The sequence below is a fragment of the Pteronotus mesoamericanus genome, unplaced genomic scaffold (genome assembly GCF_021234165.1).
Source record: "Pteronotus mesoamericanus isolate MK-2021 breed Mesoamerican mustached bat unplaced genomic scaffold, CSHL_Meso_final scaffold_85, whole genome shotgun sequence".
Taxonomy (NCBI): Eukaryota; Metazoa; Chordata; class Mammalia; order Chiroptera; family Mormoopidae; genus Pteronotus; species Pteronotus mesoamericanus.
This window is the reverse complement of record NW_026555329.1, coordinates 70447661-70465465: the sequence shown is the minus strand read 5'-3', so window position 1 is coordinate 70465465 and position 17805 is coordinate 70447661. Positions and strand designations below refer to the sequence as shown.

At 37.0% G+C, this 17805-nt stretch overlaps 1 protein-coding gene across 1 annotated transcript in view; it reads right to left on the bottom strand.

Annotated features, from left to right (window-relative positions):
- Window positions 1–1109: 1109 nt before the first annotated feature.
- AGBL3 (AGBL carboxypeptidase 3) overlaps window positions 1110–17805 on the bottom strand; it is a 50262-nt gene continuing 33566 nt past the window's right edge. Inside the window, exons 13-18 of the mRNA XM_054564224.1 lie at window positions 16567–16624; window positions 15605–15670; window positions 13900–14110; window positions 8198–8394; window positions 5031–5262; window positions 1110–1464 (exon numbers count right to left, since the gene is read on the bottom strand). Coding sequence (XP_054420199.1) covers window positions 1110–1464; window positions 5031–5262; window positions 8198–8394; window positions 13900–14110; window positions 15605–15670; window positions 16567–16624 — 1119 coding nt within the window. The remainder of the gene's footprint in view (window positions 1465–5030; window positions 5263–8197; window positions 8395–13899; window positions 14111–15604; window positions 15671–16566; window positions 16625–17805) is intronic.

Here is a 17805-nt window from a genome sequence, read left to right as displayed (position 1 = left end):
TTCCTCAAATAGATCTTGAACATATTAGGTTTATATCTAAGTATTTCAGTTTTTTGGTGCTAAAGTAAATGATACTGTGTTTTTAATGTCAAATTCCAATATCCATTGCTGGTATCTAAGACAGTGAATCACTTTTGAATATTAACTTTATGTCTGGCAACCTTGCTATAATTGCTTATTACCTCCAGCAGGGTTTGTTGTTGTTGTTTGGGATTTTCTACATAGACAATCTTGTTCCCTGTGAACAAATATAGTTTTACTTCAGTCTACTTTTAATTTCCCTTTCTTTCCTTGGCTCTGAAAGAGACTGCCCATCTCATCTTTTGAACTTCTGCTAAATGTTGAGAAGTAACATAAGTATTGCAAACACAGTTCAGTGCCAATTTGTGCCACACTTTTGCTCTGTATAAATTAGCATCTTTCAATATATAGTATTTTTCAAATTGTTCGAATCTTAGCACTTTACTGCGCATTATCTTATTCTATAACTATTTTAGTCATGTATGTCTTGTATGTACAATCATATGGTAATCTTCTAGTGGGGAGAAATGTCTTTTTTATTTATTTTTTTAAGTCACCAATGTTTTCTATCCCACTACAGATATAACAGAAATTCAGGAATTGTTTGTTGACCAATTTATTCAAGTGCCTAGTAGGGACATTAAAGTCAGTGATAGATAGTACAGGTCATTCCCTCCTGAGTTCTTGGGCTTCTTGGTGTTGTGTACAGAAATCATTCTGGGTGAAGTCGAAAGTTCAGAGAATTTGTTTCCATCTTGACAACAATTAAATATAAATACTCGAGAAGATTTTAATCTTCTAGGTTTTCTCTGGATTTCTTTTTCTGTCTCTGAAAGATCTCCCCACTAAAGAAGATGGGATATCTAGAACTTGCGGTCTAGTATGTGCATGTGCGTGTGCAGAGGGAGAAACAGTGGTCGAGGGATGTGGAGGGCTCTTCTTTCTCTGTCTTTTCTTTTTAATGTGTAAGCACAGGTTATCTTTCACACGAAGTTTTCCGAGCAGCGTAGAGCGAGATTCTTTCGGCCTTTGGAACTCCATCCAAACGGGAGGCGGGTTGTCCACCACTCTTATTTGGCTGCTCATCCTTATTTTGAGTGGGATTGGGGAGCCATCTGCACAGAGCTCTGCTGGTTGGATTCTTCAGCTCGAAGACTCTTGCCCTTGATAATATTCACATCCTTTTCAAAACTCAGGGAAGCAGTCTCCCATTTGCTGTTGACAGGTTTCATGTTTTTAGTCCTTAAGGCTCTGACGTGAGAACAATTTTTCTCTTTCGTGTGCCCTTTGAGAGGTGACAAACTTGCAAGTGACCTCTGGGACACAGGCTGGAGCCATTCTGAAGAGCTCCCCATAAGGTTCCTTTGGCTTATAAAAGGGGGGTGCCTGGGTGGTACCCAAGATGCGCGGTATCTCTTTATGTTTACACAAGTAGTTGGGTTTCTAGGAAAAAACAAAAATGCATGAGTTTTTGCCCAGTATGTGCCCCAGTTATCGGTGATAGTATAAGTCTGTTTTCTTTCTCCTTGGGTGAGTTCACCCTCCCTTAAGACTTTTTACCACTATCTCTATGAGAATGCTCTAAGTCTTCATCTCTGGTCATGGCATTTCAGCATGATTCCAGTTCTGTATTTCTAAATGCCTAAAGGATATATGTTTATTTGGATACCTGCCTTGAGCCCAGGCTTCCTGATATAATAACAGTCACTCTGGGCCTCAGTTGCTTACATATACACCTAGTGGAAATAAATGTTCTCTAAAATTTCACAAACCTAACTTATTCTATTAAAATGAACTCAGTATGCATACTGTGAGTTTTCTTTCCATAGTCAGTAAAAAGATCATGTAAGTCCCAAAACGGAAATTTTCCTCAAGAGAGGAAGGTTTTGTAAACTACGAATTGCAGCCACTTAAAGTGTCTCTTTTCTTTAGAATTCTGTTTTTCCCCACAAAAATCTCAACTAGATTTTTCACTAAAATTTTAATTTTGAAATAATTGTAGACTTACCTACCAGCGGAAGAAACAATACAGAGAGGTGCCCTTTTCCCCCCAGATATAATATCTTGCAAAAGAGTAGTACAATAATATATTCAGGGCATTGCCATTAACTGTCAAGGTACAAACAGTTCCCTCATGCTTTCTTTTTATAGACATACCTACTTCCTTCCTTGCCCGTCCCCTCCTTAACGACTGGCAATCATTAATCTGTTGTCTGAATTATGTAATTTTGTTATCTCAAGAATGTCATAGACACAGACTCATGCTGTATGTAACACTTGGGACTGGCTGTTTTCACCCAGTACGGTTCTCTGGAGATGGATCCAGGTTGTTCTGTGGATCAGTAGTTGATTCCTGGCTATTGCTGAGCAGTATGCAGTCCATGACTTGATGTACTACAGTGTGTTTAATGATTCATCCATTGGAGGACCTGTGTTGTTGGTTTGTTTTTTTTTACTCCAATTCATGGCTATTACAAATAAACCTGCTATAAACATTTGTGTACAGGTTTCTGTGTGAACGTAAGTTTTTCTTTTTTCTGGGATTAACGTCCAGGAGAGCAACTTCTGGGTCACAGGGTAGTTATATGTGTGGTTTCTAAGGAAACTGTAAAGCTGTTATCCAGAGCGACTGCATCATTTTATGTCCCCACCAGCAGTGTATGAGAGACCCAGTTTCTTTGCGTCCTCATCAGCATTCAGTGCCAGCACTGTTTTTTATTTTGGTCCTTCTGATAGCTTGTAGCTATCTCATTGTGGTTTTAATTTGCATTTCCCTAATGGCCAGGGATGTGGAACATCTTTTTTTGTGGTTATATGCCATCTGTATGTTGTGTTTGATGAAATGTATTTATATCTTTTGCTCATTTTCCAAATGAAATGTTTGTTTTCTTACTGTTACATTTTGAGACTTCTCTAATCTAGATGCTAGTCTCTTGTTTATGTGGTTTGCAAATATTTCCTCCTACTTTATAGCTTGTCTTTTTATCATCTTAACCTGGCCATTCGAAGGGCAACACTATTATTTTGATGCAGTTTAATTTATTAATTTTTCTTTATGGATTATGCTTTTGATGTAAAGTATAACTTTTTGCCCAACTCTAGATTATGAAGAGTTCCTATTTTTCTGGAAGTTTTATAGACTTATGTTATGTGGTTAAATCCATGATCCATTTTTAATTATTATTATTTTTTTGTGTGAGAAATGAGTTTAAGTTGTTTTATTTTTTTGGACTGTGAATGTCTAATCATTCCAGCAACATTGGTTGAAAATTCTATCTCTCCTTCATTGAATTACTTTTGTCAAAATTAGTGAAGCATATTTGGATGGGTCTATTTCTGGGTTCTCTATGTGGTTTCATTGATATAGATGTTTATTCCCCTATGACACTACACTCTCTTGATTACAGTAGCTATATAAAAGGTGTAAAAGTAACTTTAAAAAAGAATCAGAGAGACTGATTCTATTTTATTCCTCTTTTTCAAATTGTTTCTTTTTTCCTTTGGTTCTTATAAATAATACTGTAATGAACATCAGGACAGAGACCTTTTAGCCTTTACCTTAGTTTTTCCCCTTAGAATCGATTTCTAAAGGTAGAATTTCTTATCAAAATGAATGAAGATATTAAGGATTTTTCATTTATATTGTTTGGCTGTCTTCCAGAAACTCTGTACCAGTTGACATTCTAATAATTAGTGAACGAATGCTTCCATTGAGAAGCAAAAATGAATAGTATTTCATTATTGTTTTGATTTGCACTCTTTGGACTTAAATGAGATTGAACATTTTAAAATGCTCATTGGCCATGGTTTTTTTTAACCCTTTGTGAATTTTTCTGGTTCAGCCTTGCCCATTTTCCTACTGACATATTCATAATTTTGTCATTGATTTATAGGCTATCTATCTTTCAATATTACCCCGTATTTTGCTGCGGACAATGCACTCCCAGGTATAATGCGTCCCCACGTTTTTGGCCCAAACTTTCAGGGAAAAAAACTTTTGTTTTAATTTTTTAATTCAGTTATTTATTTAATTATATTTAGATACTTGGTTTTTGTATTACAAAAGAATCTTAGCATTTATTTTTGAATATATGGTACAAGAAATTGTATGTAACAAATGCTTATAAAACACAAGAACAGATACAACATATTTCAGGCACAACCTGTATACAGTGCGCATCCTTATTTTTCCCGCAAAAATTGGGCAAAAAAATGCACATTATACATGGCAAAATATAGTAAGTATATTGGTCCTGTTTTTCATTTATATTATAAAGAGAAACATCAAAGCCTAGCAATGAAAGACTCTGGAGCCAGAATGTCTAGTTGGGGTTGAATCCAATTCTGCTACCTACTGGCTGTCTGACCTTGGACAATGACTTAACGTCTTTGTACCTCAACTTCCTTATGTGTAGAATGTAAAATAGGTGTATGTGTGTAAACAAAGAACAGTGTCTAGTACCTAAAAAGTAGTTTTCAAAATTTGTTAATAATATTAGTATTGTATTTATTATTTTCTGCTTGTGATTGTGTTACTTTTGTTTATATAGATTTCCTTTTGGCTTAGTGTTGGTTCTATCTTCTTTTTTATCTTTAAAAGAAACCTGGTCCCATCCTTTCTGTTTTCCTCTGAGTATCAATAAACTGAAGTAACTCAAGTTAATTATTTCTAATTCTGGATGCCCCCTAGAATTATAACATTTAAGCACACCTGACAAATTTCAAGTCAGGCTATACTCATACTTTATTAATGCATACTTTATTGATAGATTCAAATTAATGAATGGTTTCATGCAAATAAACATTCAAATAAGACCTGATAACTTACTCCTTCACATATCCAGTGTTTTCTTATGGCTTTGGGCCTTTGTCCCTTTGTCCAATGTGATGTAGCTGCCACCATTTTTAAGAGCTTATATTTGTTTCTTCGGATAAAGAATTCATTAGCCATGCTTCCTTAAAAAAGAATGTATTAAATAGTTAAGAATGACAAAATTGTATTGACTTACTGATGTTGGATTTGGAAGCCGGCTCTTGAACTGAATATCTGTTTTATCTGAGTGTTTTGCACGTTTTTAGTGCCTCTTATGATAGGGATCAAATACTGCAATATTTCTTTAGTTTGAGTTATTCTTTTATCCCTGTAGATTCTTTTTTCATCATCTGTCCAATTTACACCAGTCCTCTTGCTTTGGAACGATGCAGGTTTTTTCATTTTGCTTTTTAGGTTGTGACGCAGATCTGGGGGGGCAACTGCAAAAATACATATAGAGAGAATTGATTCAACAATTATTGAGTTTTATGTGCTAAGGACTCTATCTAAAAATTCCTACCCATTTGAAGCTTATTTTTTAATTACAGGGGCAGAAAATAAGCAAATAATCAAGTGAAATATACGTTAGATAATGATAAAGTTTATGGGATAAAATAAAGGTGGGGAAGGGGATAGACAATTCTTGGGCAAAGGTTGATTTCTGTTTTTAAAAAGGTGTTCAGAGAAGGCCCTCGTGATGCGGACACGTCAAAGGAATTAGGGAGGGAGTCAGGCAGCCGCCAGAGGAAAGAGTCTTCTTGGCAAGGGGAACAGTAAGTGCAAAGGCCCTGCGCCAGGAGCATGGGGATGTGTTCAGGGAATACCGAGACGGTGCAATGGCTACAGCGGAATGAACTAGAGGGAAAGAGACAAGAGCTCTGATGGGTATAACGAGGGCTCCGTTTACATGGGGGCTCACAGGCCGTGGCGAGGACTTTGATTTTCACTGCATGTGAAATGAGGAGTAACCACAGGGCTCTGAGCAGAGGAGCACCCCACCCCAGGTCTGTTCTAACAGGATCATGCTGGTTGCTGAGTTAAGAACAGACCAAACAGGGGCCAGGTTGGACGAGCAGGAAGGCTGGCGGAATAATACCCTTATCACTGGGAAGGTCAGTGAGATAATCCAGGAGGCAGGATGACAGCTTGGACCAGGTGGTCGCCAGGGCCGGATTGTTTAATGTCTACGTCATTTCCTCTTTGAATTTGGTAAGAAACAAACACCACTCTTACGGTCTGTCTTCTGCTTCGCCAGGCCCACCATTCCAGGCCTCACTTCTCCTTCTTTGGAACATGCTTCACCCGCATGGGGTGTTTACAGGAGCTACCTAAAACTGTGTCTCCTGGCGCAACTGATGGATTCCAAATATTGAGCAACCACAGCAGCAAAAATAAATCAAATTATTGAAGCTGAGTGATGGGTTTAAGAGGGAGTTTCCTAGACTACTGTCACCTTGAAACTTTTAAAACAAAGTTCAAAAGTATATTCTCTCAGCCACCACGGGTACTCTAGATCCCAAGCCCATCGATTTCCTCAGTGACATACCGTATTTTGCTGAGTATTATGTGCTCCCATGTACAATGCACACCCATGATTTTGGCCCAAACTTTCAGGAAAAAAAAAAAATCTGTTGTTTTAATTTTTTAATCAATTTTTTTTTTTTACTTATTTGTATTTATAAACAAAACCAATGATCATATTCCAGGTTATTATTTTGCACAGCGATATATGGATATTGTTATTGCGTTCTAGAGTTACACTTTTAACGCATAAGCATAAATAAAAGAATTAAAAACATTTATACAGATACAGAATTAGTACCACGTATAATGCGCATCCTTATTTTCCCCTCAAAAAAGTGGGCATAAAAGCGTGCACTATGCATGGCAAAATACGGTAGTTCTAATTACTACCCTCTTTCTCACATTTATCAAAATACAGTCAATATTCATTGCCATCGTATCCTTACCTGGACACTTCTCACCTACTGCAATCTGGCTTCTACTCTCACCACACCAGTGAAATTGTTATTCCCCAGCCACCAGTCCTGTCGTACTTGATTTCTCTGCTGCTCTTCACTCCCAGAGCCTTGAACCGCTCTTCCTCTTGATTCACGGAGGAATTCAACCAATGTGCCTGGGGCGCTGCTCTTGGCCCACTTTCCCCGTTTCTCCGCCCATTTGTTTGGTGCCCTACTGGGGCTTCTCTTCTGCTGCCTAACCAGTAAGTGGGCTGTTCCCCGGGATCCCAACCCATGGGGTCTCCTTGTCTCACCACAGGCTTTATTCTGAGCGCTCACAGCTATACCTGTAGCTTTATGAAGCCAAGGACGACCCTAGCATTTTTTAATCTTCAGTCTAGGCGTGTCTCTGAGTTCTTACTCATCTGACCACTGGGCAGCTCCATTTGTTTTTCCCCACAGACACTTCTAATTCAACCTGCCCACCGCCGACCTCCCACCTCCTGCAGTCCACGTCCCGGTCAGTGATACGGCCGGCGCCCGGCTATCTGAGTAACGACCCAAGCCGGCCTAATCCTCTGCGTCTCTGTTTTTGGGATCCGATCCCGGGAAGCTCTGTCCATTCTACTTCCAAAGATTCTCTTGAATCTGCTTCTGTTCATTATCCTGCTGCTCCTTTTGTTCAGAATCTCTTTCTGCCTCCCTTGAATTTCTGACTTGTTAGCCTTCTCACTTGTCCCCCTGCCTCAAGTCTCGCTTTTCTTCAGCCTGGCAGCTGCTCTCCCGTCAGTCTTTGCCATCTCAGCAGATGGACGGTTCAGGCCAGCTCGCTGCTGCGGCCGCAAACCCTGGAGTTTTAACAGTGCACACACCTGTGAAACAATCATCCCTCAGAAAGATTCTTTGTGCTCCTTCCCGGTCCATTCTTCCTTCATCCCCTACTCTAACCCTTCCTACTCCAGGAAACCCTCATCTGTTTCTGTCTCTGTAGATCAGCTTGCATTTCATAAAAATGAGATTTCGTGTAACGTTTCCTTTTCTGTGTCTGGCTTCTTTTATTTAGCACAGTGAGTCTGAGATTCATCATGCTGTCGCAGCAGTTCATTGATTTTTTTATTGTATGGTACTGGAAGGCAGCATTAACAAGGAGATATTGGGAATAAGGCAATTAAATAGATTTTTTCAAGGCTATAGTAAACTTATATAATTTTCTTCTCTATTCAACTCATATAGAGATTAAATAAGGCAAGTATTTTTTCGGAGTTGAAATAAAATGGGTATTAATCAACCCTGTTTACAAAAGCAGTTCCCCAAAATCCTGATTTCATAGGATTTATTAATGATGATACAGTGAAAGCCATCTTTGTATTTATTAAAATCCTAAAAAATTAAAAGAAAAAACCTTCTGTCGGTGTCCTTGTCTTCTTGGTCCAATTGAAGGTTTGGTTGCTCGTAGCACATTTCAAGGATGTCACTTGGAAGCAGTTTCCATACAAATCCATGTACTTGGGCTGAATTATTTCCTGCATTGGTCTCTTACCAGCTTCTGAAAGATGTCCTCGTTGGTCTTTGCTAAGCCTCTGAATTAGGCTTTGGGAGCTGAAAGAAATTGGGTACTCTAATTTCAATGTCAACAGTGAACTCTCTAATTAAGAGTAGTGTAATATCACATTTTATTCATATATCACAACTTACAGAGTATGCAAAGTACTCTTACAGATAGTGTCTTACTGGGGGCTCTCACCGGTCCTGGGATGGAGGTAGGATGGCCACTGCTATCCCCCCTGTTACATCAGAGAGGGAATGTTAGGGAATTAGAGGGATTAAGCTATGTGTTGCCAAGCTCTCAGAGCTAATACAAGGGAAGGGAAGCTCTAGGATTCATATCTCCTGCCTTCAGTACTTTTTCTATTATTTTCCTTTATCTTGATATATCATTTGATTTCTTTCCAAAGATATGATAAATAAAATATTTTAAAAATTTAAGTCTTAGTTTAAATCAATCAATTCTAGATCCAAGTGAAGTATGCCCAAGATGGTTTCTTATTTAACTTTTTAAGTTTTGGGGGTAGGAGATTCTGCATATTTCAACAGAACCCATTTTTATTGAACAGTGACCAAGTTCTTAGAAGAGATGCCAAGGAAGGAAGGGCATTCCATGCTTCCTCTGCTGTGCAATTTCAGTCTATTCTCAAATACGTACCTAATCCATGTTATTCATGGATTAGTCACGTTATTCCTAACAACAGGGAAACGCGATAAGGGAGCTAGTGATTTATTAATTACTGGTTTAGACACAACTACAAAGTTTCTCCCTGTTATCCCTGACTTCTCTATTATTCCTTTTCGGTTTTTAGGTAGTAGTATTATTCCTCCATGACTAGTGCTCCAATTACTATTATAGATGGTGAAACAGTTGATATTAATTCTAAAATGTTAAATAATTTTCTTATGCCAGAACCATTTCTTTTAAAAAAGACAAACTCAGATAATGCGATGGGAAATGCATAGAACTCAATGTCTGCTGTAGATTTTAAGGTATCCATTGGGGATAGTCTGAGTATATTGAAATCTCAAGAACCCTTTACAACACATCATATAGGCACTCCTATATGTCAAACTGACCTAGTCACAGATACTCTGTAGAATATAAGGGGACATCCAATGAGCAATTGTTATCAAAAAGTGACTTTTACCTGTTGCTTTAATTCAAAATCAAAATGTTATAAAACAGAGGAAAAGGAGTAAGGTAGTAGTTCCCCTACCTCAAATGTCTTGTTAGAAGCCAGGAAGGGGCTCGTCCAGGTATTTTTACTAAAAAAGAAAATATACCATAAAATTTCTGAACTTAGATTTTTAAGATTAACAAAACTTAATGCTTTACTTTCTTGACCATTATTCATATATTTAATGGCTAACTTAATTGAGCTTATTTTCAATTAATTGGCTACTGTCTCGTTCAGACATAAGAAACAGGTTAGTATGTATTTCCCTCAGAGGCCTTTTAATTGAACTGTTTAAGCAGAATAGCAAACAGTAGAAATACCTATCCAATAACTGAAAAATTGAGAACCGAATATTTGTTAGCATCTATGAAGGATGTCTACATGTATTTTGGGGTGATTAACTTTTCAGAGAGCCACCCCACAATACAGCCATACCAGACAAAAAAATAGTATTATTATAATGTAATAAATCATTATACGCACATGTATTATGATTTCAACATAAAATACAAAATAATTATACATTATTTGCTTTTATGCTACATAAATATTTTAAGGCCAAAACAACAGGACTAGTTAACAGTGGTAATTAGTAGTAACAGAACAAATTAAACAAATAGTGTGAGAGAGAACAGTATAACAATATCTTTATGGTTCTCCTCTGAGATAGATTTTAACTCTCTATTGGATATTTAAATTTTATAACTCCTATTATGTGTTATTTTAAGACACATAATAAGACCTTTTAAAAGTTGAATGTAAATACAATGGGGCTAACTAAATAGATATTACCCATATTATGATTTAACAATGACAGGTTTCTTCATGTCCCATGATACAGTAGGATGTTTTTGCTGTGTTCCTTTCCCAATACTACTCTCTAAACTGCCTGCAGCCTTTAGGATACCCCTCTTTTCTTTTATGTAGTGGTAAAACTGGACACATTCAGAATGAAGCTCTCTTTGACGTGCAGTCTCCTCTTACCAAGCCCACATCACACCAATTGCGGGTGGCAGTCCCATACAATGACATCGAGTTAGATGCCCTGTCAACAAAGGAGTGTGATCTGGGATATGACTTTAGTTATTAGCAATAGCAGGTTTCTAGACTTGTAGGAATTAGTTTCCAGTTTTGCAAAAATGCCCATCCATTTTGTATCTACAGACGTGTGTTAGTAGACTAGCTTTCTGACATTCAGGCTCTGTGCATCTTTAACCCCATGATGTAAGGTCTCCGTGTCTAAATGTCCCTTGTTTTTAAACAGCCCAAAGCACATTGGCTGTCACCACAAGTTAAACTTCTTTCTCAGCGAAATGTTTTTAAAGCATACAGGTAATTCGAACATAAACTGAAGGTGGAGTTCAAATAAATTACAGTTTTTAGTGTTGCTTAATTTGCTTGCCCTTTTCTGGTGACATGTTTTTGAATTCTGAGGTCAGGTTTATTTACCCCCAAATGTAATGTTTTTTTTTTCACTGTATGAGTTTTGGTCATAATCTACACATAATATCAAACAACTCAGGTGCAGTTAATTCATCCTTTTCTATACGCCTTATGGGCTCTTCAAAGATATAAAACAGTTTTAGAGAAACAGCATGGAGCAGCCCCCCTCATCCAGGGGGATGTGTTCCAGGACCCCCAGTGGATGCCTGAAACCTCAGATAGTACTGAACCCTCTGTATGCTATGTTTTTTTCTATACCTATAAACCTATATACAATTTCATTTATAAGTTAGCCATAAGACATTAACAACTAATAATAAAATAGAACAATTATAACAATGTACTCTATTAAAGTTATGTGAACGTCGTCTCGTTCTCTCTCTCAAAATATCTTACTGTACTGCACTCACCTTTTCACTAAAGAAAGCACTTTTATGGCTTATTTTGTCATATTCAAATTGCCAGCATCACCACTCTTGTGCTTTGGGAGCCACTATTAATTAAAACAATGATTACTTGAATATAAGCACTGCGATACCAAGGCAGTCTGTTTGATAACTGAGATGGCCGCTAAGTGACTGGCGGGTGGGGAGCGTCTGCAGCGTGGAGATGCCGGACAGAGGGGTGACTCACATCCCACGTGAGAAGGCACGAGATGGCATGAGAGTCCATCATGCTATTCAGAATAGCATGAGATTTAAAACTTAGGAAGTGTTTATTTCTGGAATTTCCTATTTAGTATTTCAGGACCGAGGTTAACCTCAGCGATGGGAACCACGGAAAGCAAAACTGTGGCTGAGGGGGGACTATTGCATGACATTGTGTGACTTTCATATGTTAAACCCGCCTTTCACTTCTGGGGCAAATCCTACTTGTTCATTGTGTATAATCCTTTTTCTATGTTGCTAGATTTAGTTTGCTAGTATTTTGCTTGTCCTTCTTAATTCTTATTGATTCAGAACTTGGTAAAGAAACATGCTATTTATTAGGCCCCTCTAAATTCGAACAATCACCTTTTTGAGAAATCCTCTCGCTTCTCCTCTGTCCTCAAACAATGCCTACGCAGTCCCATGGCACAGTAAGTTGCATTTATCCAGTTATATTTCTATTGTCTGCTCACTTATTTGTCATTCTGTTTTTTTGAGAACAGATAATATTTTATTTCCCATTTTATCTCAGTACATAGCACAATCTTTGCACAGTATAACTTGAGACCTTTGGAAAGCAGATAAACATCAGATTTTTAAAAGAACATGAACAAAGATGGAAAGGAGATTATATAACAAAGACTAAATATAAAAGAATGGCAGAGCCATAGAAGAATAGTATCAGTAAGGTTAAAATATCAAATGAACGAAGACATAAGGAAATATTGAAAACAAGAAGTAAATTTTGCTTAGCTATATTCAGAATGAAACTATACCAAAGAATGCTTAGACTTGTTCTGCTGGGGTTATTTTAAAATACTGATGGATGACAAAGAGCAGAATCCCTCAGCTTTTAAATTGTTTCTGTCTTTCCTAGCAAAAAGTTGTCTTCCAACTAGAAAGAAGAGGAAGGGTAGAATAAATATTGGCAAGAGACGACAGAAGTCAAAGGCTCCGAATGCGTTATCCCTAGTCTCAGGCATATTGCATGTCAAGTAAGAAAAGAATTTGCATCTCAGATCACAAAACCATTGATAACAACCTTTTAAGAATTCAAGGACATGACTCTCCTTTTCCTGCTAAATGCCTAACTTCTCAGTTAAGACTCTATCATAATTTAGGGATTAATTCCTTCAAGAAATCATTCCCTGAGATTTGCAGGCTGGATCAGACCTCCCTCCGAGCAACGGGCGCAATTTGAGCATATCATTATCACTCCATGTATCTCACGCTTACTGTAATGAACTGTATATGAGTCTTATTAAATTTAATACCCGCTCTTTAAATGGGTAGCTAAACTAGTTGAAGAGAGGGAGAGTTATGTTTCAGGCAAAGAAGAGAGGATAAGGCAAGGAGCGGAGAAGGCATATATTTTGAGGTTACAGGAAGATCATCTTTACGAAGGAGTTAAGTTCAAGGCAGAGAATCGCAAGAGAAAACTGGAGAGGTAGTCAGGGGCCAGTTCACTGGAAGTCATGTTAGAAAACTTGGTTTCTATGCTGCAGCTAATGGTCATCAAAAGAAATTTTTGTTTGTTTGTTTCAGTTTAAGTAACAGGCCATTACTGAAAGAAAACTGCTCAGGATGAAAAGGGGTTGGATGGGTTAGGCCCCGCCAACTCCCACTATAGCTCCCAAAGTGGGGAGCTGCCAAGTGTGGCCTGCAGGCGGCCAGCGCCAGCCTTCTGTGAGGTAACCTGCAGCGAGTTCAGAGACAGCAAAGGCCTACTCAGAATCCGGAGCTGATGCTTTCATAAGCTCCTCAGGTAATTGTCGGGTACACTAAAATTTTAAAACCATGTATTCTACAAGAAAATTGGCCCATAATCTTCAAAAATGCTAGTGCTGTGAATTACAAAGAAAGGCCAAACAGCTGTTTCAAATTAAAAGAGAATAAAGGGATATGGCAATTAAATGTAATCTATGATCTTGAATCGGGGAGAAGTTTTGCTCTAAAGGGCATTGTTGATACATTTGGCAAAAGTTAAATGTGGTATGACAGAAAATGGTATTGTATCAAAGTTGAACTTCCTGATTTTAATGTAAGAGAACATTCTTGGAAAATATGCTGAAGTTGTTTAGGGATAAAAAGCATGATGTCTATAAAAAATTGGGTGAAATATAGATGGCTAGGTAGATAAAGTTCTTTGTATTAAATGATTTAAAGAGTGAAAGTTTAAAAAAATTAAAAGAGGTAGCCTAAAAAATACGTAAGTTTTGGGGCTGTGCCAACTTCAACCACTGTTAGAAAACAGGGAGTCGCTGAAAGGCTTTGAGCGGGCAGCTCACGGAGGCAGATTGGCGTTAGTGGTGGGTGGCTGGTAGGGTAGAATGAAAGGTGCAACTCGGGTGACAATACCGGTGGCTAGGGGGCCAATCAGAGGTCTGTGGTGCTGCTGGGGGTGGGACATAAGAGTCGGAAGAGAATGGTGGTAGTTAAGATGGAAAGAGAGGATTTTGAGGTAAGTTCTGCCTGATTCGGTGGCTGACTGGATGGGGGCTGTGGGCATGAGAGGAGAAAAAGGTTAACTGTCAGGTTTTAGCTTGGGCGGCCGTGGAGACAGTGCTGCTGCCAAAGTTATAAAAAATACAGGAGGAACAGCATTTAGTGCAGAATTAGGTGAATTTGAATTTGAATATGTGAGGCATCTATGTGAAGATGTATAGCAAGCAGATAGTGAGATATGAGTCTGAAGCTTTGAAAGAGGTCAAATGTATGTATAGAGAGGCATGTATACATATTTATATGTACACACAAATATATATGTATATATACACATATGTATATAGTACAGCAGTATGACATAATCAAGATGAAGAGCTCATGAGATGCTGAATCTAAAAAGATTTAATTTAGCAGAAATGAATTTAAGAACCAGCACATTGAACCAAAATATCAAACCAAAATTGAAGAAGTAGAGAATAGAGGAGATGTAACTTAGCTACCACCTATGAAAACAATGTTTTATAGGTTTGAATATATTCCATTATGTCAATAGTTTAGGATAGTTTTAAAAAAACAAATGCAATCTTCGACTGCATTAATGGAAATCTAGTATCTAGGGTAGAAGCAAATGAGAATGATGATTTATTGAGTACTCAGTAGGTGACATTTGCAATACTGTGTTCAGCGTCATTCAAGCTTGAATAGTGATGGAAAAGAATAAAATAAGATGGTAGAGAGAGTTGAATCACACCGTATTATGGATGGTTGGAAAAAACTGGAGGGAAAGTTTCAGGGAAATAAATCATAGCTTCAAAAAATACTTAGGATCTATCCTGTGCAAGAGGCATTACGTTTGTTCTCATTATTTCAAAGAAAATTACGGAAAATGAGTCAGTCAGAAATGTTTACCTTTAAGGTTCCTTTACTCTATATTTTGTGTTATTAGACAGATGGGTGAAATGTACAGAAACACGTGATTTTAACTTAACACGGAGAGAACTTTTTCTCAATGCTATAGCTTTCTAGCAACGAAATGAACTGTCTTGTAATTTGGTAAGTTGCTTGTTACCAAGTGTAGTCAATCAAAGGCTGGATGTGCCTGGGTCCTGCAACGCGTAAGAGGTAAGAAGAGAGGACTCCCAAGGCTTCTCTCTGCTTTAAGACTCAGTGAGATGGGAATGAAAAAATTAGACAATAAGGGGAATATTTTCTTTCTTTCTTTCTTTCTTTCTTTCTTTCTTTCTTTCTTTCTTTCTTTCTTTCTTTCTTTCTTTCTTTTTTTTCTTTTCGACTGGGTAAAATGACAAGAGAGCAAACTGACACATAATGGTATCTACTGGCTTCCTCTATATATTTCTAGAGCTATAATGAAAAATATTTGAGATTTAAACTTTCTGGAAAGGTGAATTGATCCTTGTCTACCCATTTTAAAGTTAATGTAGTTTCTTATATGCAGATCTTGATCATACACATGTTATTAAATAGTTCACATACAAACGATAAGTCACCACTCATTACTACATATATTCCCATTTTACTGTCCCAAACCTTGATTAGGAAGCTGTCTCCTCAGATAATCAAATACACAACCATCTGATACGTTTGGCCTTATATCTAAAAAAGATGGTAAATGAGCATTAGTAGCGTGGAAACAATTCAATGACTCTTTTACATTTCATATTTTTATCTTTTTCTAAATTAAAAAAATGCCAGCAGATAAATATGTAAACAATTTATATATTTAGTTTCGCTCAATTAAATCAATACAAACAGCTGTCAAATCTTATGAATTTTTGTTGCATTTTTGTTATTTAGAGCAAAACTAAAAAATGTTCATACCCTTTGAATCAGCAATTTTCTTTCTAAGAATCTATTATAACTAAATAAGAATATACACAAATGAGGAGTTATAACTTCATTGGTCTTCATTGTTGTTCATGAGAGAAAAATATAAACAATGTTTACCAATGGGGATGGCTAAATAAATTAAGGTTTACTAAGGTAACAGAGTTCTTTGCTACCATTTATTAACATGGAAAGAAGTTAATAATATGCTGTAATTTTATTATTTTTTTAAAGATTTTACTTATTTATTATTTTTAGAGAGAGGGGAAGGGAGGGAGAAAGAGAAGGAGAGAAACATCAACATGTGGTTGCCTTCCTGCATCCCCTACCAGGGACTTGGCCCACAACACAGGCATGTGCCCTGACTGGGAATTGAACCGGTGACCCTTTGCTTCGCAGTCCGGCACTCAATCCACTGAGCCACACCAGCCAGGGCAAGATACTGTAATTTTAAATGAAAATGCAAGTTGCAAAACAACTTGAACCTAACTTGTCTGTCTCCCTCTATTAAAAAATGAGCCCCCAAGGGAAAGAAATGGTATAGCATACTTCTTAGTATCCCTAAGCACCAAGCACAGTGGCAACCTCAAAACTGTGGCATGAAGAAAAGTGTTTCTTGAGTAAATGAATTAATTATTTATGAGGAGGTACAAACAGAACATTACCTTCCACGTTGGAATTTGATTCTTTGTGTCTTTGCACTAAATGTCCTTTATCACAAACCTAATGGAACACAGAACCAGAAGGAAAACAGTTCTATGTTATAAGCATGAAAATGTATATTCCCTATTTGATAAACAGAAGAGTTATTTTCAACATTTCTTGTCTTATCCTCACAGATTTAGAGTGGATAAAATAATCTCTTAACTCAGAACTTCCTAATATCTTTTACAACACCACTTTTCTTCTATAGCAATGAGTAGAAGAAAATATTGATATTGTATTTTGGCATTGAAGGGAGTTTTAAAATTTTTCACTGCATATAGAACCTATTTATGATGAGACACACGAAAATGTAGCTTATAATCTCATTTATTAAAATGAGAAAAGATATAGGAAGATAAGAGTGTGCAGTGGGTAATAATATATAAAATTGTATGAAAATGTATAAGCAATTACAAAACTATGCTTATACAGAAAAGATGAAAAATATTTTCTTATAGCTTGCAAAGATTCCATTAAGGAAGAACATATGACATTGCTCTCCATCTTGAACAAAGTTGCCACTATGACCCAGATGGACTTAAAGAGACACACAACACTGTAGAATTGTGACTGCTAATACTGAGTGATCTACAGATCATTGTGACTCTGAGCGCATCTTAAATGTGTTCAGACTTTTGCTTCTACATCTCTGGTATGTGGATATTATAAAAAAAATTTCCAAGAGGGCCTAAGAAAGAAAAATAGAATTGAAACATTTTTGCCAAGATGTACTGCATATTAACTTACGATAAAAGGTGGAGTACGAAATAGAGTTAAAAGCTAACATAAAAATCCCTTTGTAAATAAAATCGGTTGGCAGCAAAAAAAAATTTTTTTATGAAATAAGTTTCGATTATTAAAGGGGGAAGGGGAAATATTCTAGAAAAATATTATGCGAAGTTAAAAGTAGCAATATTATATAATCAATAGGATTTGGAGAGATGGGGGTAAAAATTAGGCTGAAGAAAATGGCTGATAGAACTTGATTTGATGAACTCTTAATATCTGTCCTTTTTAGCCTCCTTGATTGAAAAGATGCTGTGAACCATAGTAAACTATTACATTTATTCCACAGAAATTACCAGGCCAATGTCCTTATGAACATGATCTACAAATTTTAACCACAGTAATCTATAATTGTTTTTGCTGAAAGCCTTCAAATAGTATTTTATTTTTTTAAAATCATTTTCACCAGCTCT